Source organism: Physeter macrocephalus, chromosome 4 (assembly GCF_002837175.3).
Source record: "Physeter macrocephalus isolate SW-GA chromosome 4, ASM283717v5, whole genome shotgun sequence".
In the NCBI taxonomy this organism is placed as follows: domain Eukaryota; kingdom Metazoa; phylum Chordata; class Mammalia; order Artiodactyla; family Physeteridae; genus Physeter; species Physeter macrocephalus.
The window spans coordinates 116,834,884-116,842,703 of record NC_041217.1 but is presented as its reverse complement, the minus strand read 5'-3'; the positions used below and the strand labels follow the sequence as shown (position 1 = coordinate 116,842,703).

Here is a 7,820-nt window from a genome sequence, read left to right as displayed (position 1 = left end):
CTCCGCGGCACGTGGCATCCTCCCAGACCGGGGCGCGAACCCGTGTCCCCTGCATCGGCAGGCGGACTCTCAACCACTGCGCCACCAGGGGAGCCCCTGCCAGGATATTTTTTTCCAAAGAAATACAATGCCGTTCTTCAAAGGAATTCTAACACAAACTGCTACTAACACCTCCAAGCCTGTTGGAATTAGAGCTGGATTCTCCGTGCCTAATGCCTAAGGTGCTTAGGAGGGATTTAATGTTCGAAGAGCGAATGGAGCGAATGATTAAGATTGAGATCCACACCACTGTGAAGCAATTATACTCCAATAAAGATGCTAAAAAAAAAAACAAAAGATTGAGATCCACAAAAGTAAAACGTAACTGTCCTTTTATCCATTTTTCAGTCATTCAGCATATATGTATCGAATGCATAGAATTTCTAAGTTTTGCTCTTAGATTCAGAGAAGAAATACAACCCCACCTAAAGCTGCTGACGGTTTAGCAGAAGAGACAGGAGAAGGGAGAGACTGCTTTCCTCAGACGGGGCAGGAGAAGTGTGAGAGGAGCTTTATCTGCAGACGCCCTTCACCATACAGGAAACCCCGCCTTGCAGGAGTCTCCCTCTATCTGGTACTCCAAGTGGGAGGAGGGCCTTCCTAAAACTTCAGATCGAAGATCCACTAGGAGGAAAAAAGTCTTTACCAGTGTCCCAGAAGGCAGTATGGTTAGCCTTCCTGTACCTCTGAAGCCAATTTGTCATCTTCCCACTTAAATTTAAGGAGACAACCTGAAAATATTTCTGAAGACCATTCAACGTCTAAAACTAGTTACACTGAATGCCCCCTGTGGGGTTCTATTTCAGCTCATACCTTTCTCTGTTATCTATGGGAAGGATACTTTTAAATCTGAAAAGAAATCAAGAAATTCAAAATAGGGGGAAATGAAAGCCATACTATCACTTTTGCAAAAGGTCCTAATGTTGCTGTCTCCTTTGAGTAACAAGATCATTGCAGTTGTTTTATGTGTTAAATTATCCAATGAAAGATGGCAAAAATGTGTACATATGGTTATATTTACCTCCCTATTTTGTATGTCAAGCCTTAGACTATTATTAAAGGTCCCATTTTCAGCAAACCAAGCAACCAGTACTAAAAGAAAATGAAAGCTATTCAATCATTATCAGAGCTGATAATGACATCTGTTGTCTATGCTGTCTATGATCTATTAGTACTGTTGCCAAGAGCAACAGCACGTCAAGAAATTCCACCTCTTGATGATACAGTAAAGTTTATGTTAAAAACATTTTATTAGGAAAGCCAATCTCTTCTTCCTTATAAGCAGAAGTTGCATTTTAAACAAAGACCTCTTCATTCTACCATCGCTGAAGATAGTTTTCTAATAATCTTGTTCCATTTTCAAATATTAATGTGTAATATCTCTGTTAACTGGGTTGTCTAAGAGTCCTTCACGTTGTACTTTATTAAAACGACCAAAAGAACAGTTTCTAATTAAATAAGTAGGACACAGGAACTGAAACAGCTGTATGTTTAATGAGCCTTTGTGTTCAAATCACGTTGCTCACTGCACATGAATCACTCTAAATTCTATGGGGAGGGTATCATTTGAGTATCTATCACCACTAGTCAGTGGTGAATAATATCCATATTGTGGAAGTAACGAAAGCTGGTTAAAATTGGCATTGCCTTTAATGGTGCTGTCAATAGCAGCCACCTTGACTGTCACAGGCTGGAGTGACACCTCTTTATTCCACTTTCTATTCTTCCCTTTCCGCAGCCACCCAGTGACCCCCTTCATCATCAGCCATTCACTGTTCCTATTTTCTCCGAATGTAGAAGAGATAGCACACTCCTCCAGGGTCCTCCCCTGTAGAGCACTGTAATGAAAGATCATGTTTATAAAGCCATTTGGATTTTGCCTGCTTACAACTTGGAGTCAGCAGGCTATGTTAGAAATGGGAGCAGTGACTTCTGTCTTTGATCTCAGTCACTTTCTGCATGACCTTGGCCAAGCTATATAACTTCTCCACAGCTCATTTTCCTCTTTTCTAAAGTGACAGGGTAGGATTCTATGAAATATTAAATTCTAAAATGTCCATGATCTTAAAATGGAAAAATGTACGTTTTACTTCTGACATCTTTACTGTCTCCCAACACGTAAGTGCAAAATGGTCTTCCAACTGGTTCTGAGACATCAGGTAGTTTGGCCCTAAGGTACACCTTTTATTTATAAGGTACACCTTATAAATAAAAGTATTTATCTGAAAAATACTTAAAGCACAGAGACAGAAAAATTACAAGTATATAATCCTTCTACTTAAAAAATTATATATAAAATTAATGTTTCACTGCTGTGGCCTCTCCCGTTGCGGAGCACAGGCTCCGGACGCGCAGGCTCAGCGGCCATGGCGCACGGGCCCAGCCGCTCCGCGGCATGTGGGATCTTCCCGGACCGGGTCACGAACCCTCGTCCCCTGCATTGGCAGGCGGACTCTCAACCACTGCGCCACCAGGGAAGCCCTAGTCTCACTTTATTAATGGTCGTCTCAACTCCATTCTACAAGCACCTCATTAACACTGGTGTTGCCAAGGGCATCACCAAGAATTGTGCAGTACACATTTATGCAACTATACATGGTAGCTCTACAGTTAGTTACTTTTCCAAAATGGTTTGATGGGTCAAGTATCTCCATTTTGAAAGCCTTTACTGTACTTAAAAAAAATTTTTTTTTAAATTACAAACACAATAAACAATGGTGTTACTGCTTAGTACTTAGTCGATTTGATAATGGGTTAGTACTTAGTCAATTTGGTGAACAGCAGGGGTAATGATGAGAAGAGAAGAAATGAGGAAAGACTGTGTGGGGACACACCTTGATTCTTTTTCTGGAAGAAAGTATGGAAGCAGCATCTCTGGGAGAGGTCCATATCTGAGAAGTGTGTGAGATGCTTGACATTTTTTTGACAATTCATCTTCTTCATTAAACATTACTCATTGCATATTCTGAACAAGAGTTATTTGGCAAGGGCAAGTTTACAATGAAGCATGGAGTGGTTGGTTTCTTCACAGGGTGCCTGGATTTTTATGGACAGCACTGAATTCTGTCTTTCTGGCTAGTTAGGTAATATATATTTCCCAGCAAGAAAGAGTCATTAGATGAGGACGATGAATCAGTTGTGCTTCAGGAGTCCCATTAAGAAAATTACTGGTTTAAGTGTGAGCCTTGGGGATTAATGGGAAGGTAATTCAGTGTAACCTGTAGTACCTAGGGGGAAAAAGCTCTATATTAATACATTAAGTTAACCTGATTTTTCTCACCTTCAGGGACTAAGGTGACCCAAAGACTAGAGGAAAAACTTCTCAGGTTCTCCTAGAGTGCGCAAACTCAGCCCTTCTTTTCCTGGAAACCCCTTGCTCTACTCTCACTCTGTACTTTGCTCCTGGTGTTCCTTCTTCCTCAGCCACCATTGCACACCCTTAAACCACTTCTCCTCCTGGACCACGCTTATTCGCCCTCACAGTTTAGGCTCACAAACTATTTCCTTGTGAAGAATCCCACCCCCGTGATCTCCTCCACTACTAATCAGAATTAGTCTTTCTTTTTGGTTTCTGAACCTTGCTGTTGATAAATTTATCTCTTTCACAAGATCATTGTCTTCTAGACAGCGTCTAGGTATCTGTGTTACCAAACCGTACTTGGGTCTACTCCCCCACATGCAGTAAAACCAGTCTACTGACACCAGGTTGTGGTGAAGGAAAGTGCAGCGTTTATTGCAGGGTGACCAACAGTGAGTTCAGAACAGCTAGTGCTCAAAAAGCCCAAATTCTCCGTGGGTTTCAACAAAGTATTTTTAAAAGCCAGGTGAGGGAGAGGTGTCCCAGGGTATGTGATCAGCTCGTGCACAATTCTCTGATTGGTTGATGGTGAGGTAACTGGGCGGTGTCACAGGGGTTAACATGATCAATCCTTAGGCACTAGTAGATCTGGGAGCTAGGTGTTCATGATCATCATGTAGTTAATACCTTCCATTTGGTGGTGGTTTTAGCATCTGTAAAACAACTCAGGAAATGTGCATCAGATACTATTATCTAGGTACTTCAGAGAGGAGCTAAAGCAGAGGATATGGGGGAGGGGGTCTGTCCTGGGAAGGCCCCATAGGGTCCTGCTCTGTTACATCTGCATTTTCCATCTGCAGGCCAAACAGTGCCTGGCAGATGGGAAGAGTCTGGAAATATTTGTAAATAGGACAATATGGAAACCTGATGGGCATTTGTTTGCCTTAGAAATGTACACGGATGGCCTCCATCAGGTAATCTTTGTTTTCCTAATCTTAGGTTCAAGTGACCTTGATCCTTCGATGATGTTGGACACTGGAGAGATCACTGATACAGGATCTGATTATGAAGATCAGGTACTTAGAATCTAAAAATATTTCTCTATTTAAATGTTTCTAATTTTAGTCTTTATAAATGTTTCGTGAAAATTAGAATTACAAATCATTCTGTGAAATGTTTACAGAGAACTAAAATAATCTATCCCATGATAAATCATACAGCTTTTATACATTAACTTTGGCCCTTTAACCCTCCCTTATCCACAGATTCAAAGTGGCAATTAAGGAAAGATTTGTGGTCAAAAGTCACAGAAGATAGAAGTGAGGTTACATGAGGTTCTCTTGGCCAAGAATTTGGTCTCTATCCCTTCCCTGTAATAAGCCCACGGTATTTACTAGCATTGGTTACAAGTTCAAGGCTCTGATTTTCTCTTTCTAACTTTTGAAAGGGACTGATGACCAAGGACAACGTCAGTCAAGAAATTAAATATATTTTTTATTTGAATAAAACCAAAGAAATTTATCTGGGTCATTTTTTTCTCAGCAGAAGAACTCTTCCTCCTGCTCTATTTTTTTTTTTTTTTTTTTTTTTTTGCGGTACGCGGTCCTCTCACTGTCGTGGCCTCTCCCGTTGTGGAGCACAGGCTCCGGACGCGCAGGCTCAGCGGCCGTGGCTCACGGGCCCAGCCGCTCCGCGGCATGTGGGATCTTCCCGGACCGGGGCACGAACCCGTGTCCCCTGCATCGTCAGGCGGACTCTCAACCACTGCGCCACCAGGAAAGCCCCCTCCTGCTCTATTTTAATGATCCAAAATAGTTGGCAAATGAACCCAGTCTCTAATTAGGTCTTATTTTTTAAAAAGCATCATGTCTGAAACTTCCTTCCACCTCTCATCAGTGCTCCTCTGTGGTGGCTGAAAGCCAAGTGAGCATGTTCTTCTGGAATTGTTTTTCCCCCATTTTCAGCTAATATGTGTAACAAATAAAGGGGATAGATCTGACCAGTGTCCAAATGTAATGGCTGTCTCTCTGTTTCATATACATATTCAGAAGCTATTTTCACAAGCATTATGTTTCTTCCCTTATATCACAAAGCAAGGAGAAGATATTGACAAGTATTTAAAATATTTTTTAGCATATATTAAGCACTTCATACATACTAAACCTTGTGCTAAGTTCCTTAACTTGACTATCGTACTAGTTCCTCACAACATCTCTAGGAAATAGGAATTATTATCTGTATTTCATAATTAAGAGAATTAAGACTCCAAGAGTAATTTGCGCACAGTTACACAAATAGTTTCACAGTGGGGAAGTGAACTCAGCACCTTCCTTAACACCTGCACTCTGCCACCCTCATCCTCACATCCCAAGACAGGCCATTCAGTGGTGCCTTTTTGGAGCCTTTTCAGTTGCTAACGCTTAAGACCTGAGCAGAGGCAAATGCCAGACAACCACTGTGAAGGGTGAGCTCACTATCCAAAATTACAGACCGCACCAAGGAATGAACCATAGCAAGAAATCCAGCTGATTAAACAAATGGAAGGGTTCACACTCCAAGGACTGGGGATAACAGAAAAGCCTGAAAGAAATCTTAATCTGGGAATATTTAAAATATCCAAGGAGATAAAGGGAAGATTAGAAACCATGAAACAAGTACAGGAAAGGATGGAAAGGACAAAGCAGGAAGGAATAAGGAGGAAGAAATAGAAATTCTAGGCACAAAAAAATATTGTCATTGCAATAAAAATTCAATTAACAGGTTGAAGAGTAGACTAGACACAGCTAAAAAGAGACAATGATAGGGCTGGGGGGGTGGGATGAATTGGGAGATTGGGATTGACATATATACACTAATACATATAAAAGAGATAACTAATAAGAACCTGCTTCACAGTACAGGGAACTCCACTTTGCTGTACAGTAGAAACTAACACAACATTGTAAAACAACTATACCCAGATAAAAAAAAGAGAGAGAGAGACAGTGATAGAGCTGAGGAAATTTCCTTCAAATGAAACAGAGAGCTAAATCATTGTCAAAGAAAGAACTTAGGAGACACTGAGGATGGAATGATTGGGTCAACATATTCTAACAGGAGTTCCAGGAGGATAAAATGGAGTGGATGGGGCAGAACTGCATTTTAACAAATAATGGTTGAGAACTTTAAAGAGGTGAGAAAAGACAAGTCCCCAGATTGAAAGAGCACATCCAGTCCTGAGCAGGGAAAAAAAATTCTCGCCTATTCTTTTTCCATTTAGTTCCTCAACAAATATTAATAGAGCACCTACTATGTGCCAGGTACCGTTTAGGCACTTGGAATATCTAATTGTATAAAACAGGCAAGGATCTTCTATACAGGTGGGGAAGACAGATAGTAAACAATAAACATAATATATTAGTAAATTCTCTAGATTGTTAAGTGCTATGAGAAGAAAAGAAAAGTAGAACACGGTAGGAGGGTTAGGAATGCTGGGCTGGGGAAGGCAGATTACAGTGTTAAACAGGAGACTCAATATTAACTAGGACGGCCTCATTAAAGAGGTGAAATTTGAGCAAAGACTTGGCATATAATGTAAAACATCGAGAACACAGAGGACAAAAATAAAATATTAAAAGTGAAAAGGCATTACCTATAAAGGAACAACAATTTGGGGGACAGAAGATTAAATGAAGCAAGGGTTTGCATTTATTGAGAACTTACTGTAAGCCAGACACTGTGTTTTCTGGTTTACATGCATTATTGATAATCTTTACAATAACTCAAGAAGGTAGCTCTGTTTATCCCCAATTTACAGCACAGGAAACTGGAGCTCATAGAGGTTAAATGACTTCCCAAGACCAAACAGCTAACAAGCAGTTGAGTGAGGAATCAAACTATGATCACCCCAACACCAAAATCTAGTTTATGCTTTCACACTCCAAATAAAGCCATTATCAAGGTCACTGGTAATCTATCACCAATTCCAGTTAACACTTTTAAAAAAAAATAAATTTATTTATTTATTTTTGGCTGCATTGGGTCTTCCTTGCTGCCTGCAGGCTTTCTCTAGTTGTGGCGAGTGGGGGCTACTCTTCACTGCAGTGCGCGGGCTTCTCCCTGTGGTGGCTTCTCTTGTTGCGGAGCACAGGCTCTAGGTGCACGGGCTTCAGTAGTTGTGGCTCGCAGACTCTAGAGTGCAGGCTCAGTAGTTGTGGCACACGGGCTTAGTTGCTCCGCAGCATGTGGGATCTTCCCAGACCAGGGCTCGAACCCATGTCCCCTGCATTGGCAGGAGGATTCTTTTTTTTTTTAGTATTAGTTGTTTTTTGTTTGTTTGTTTATACTGTAGGTCCTTATTAGTCATCAATTTTATACACATCAGTGTATACATGTCAATCCCAATCGCCCAATTCAGCACACCACCACCCCCCCACCACTTTCCGCCCCTTGACGTCCATACGTTTGTTCTCTACATCTGTGTCTCAATTTCTGCCCTGCAAAC

At 41.1% G+C, this 7,820-nt stretch overlaps 1 protein-coding gene across 1 annotated transcript in view; it reads left to right on the top strand.

Moving 5' to 3' along the window:
- AK5 (adenylate kinase 5) overlaps nt 1–7,820 on the top strand; it is a 244,602-nt gene that overhangs the window by 132,625 nt on the left and 104,157 nt on the right. Inside the window, exon 8 of the mRNA XM_007111492.2 lies at nt 4,337–4,413. Coding sequence (XP_007111554.1) covers nt 4,337–4,413 — 77 coding nt within the window. The remainder of the gene's footprint in view (nt 1–4,336; nt 4,414–7,820) is intronic.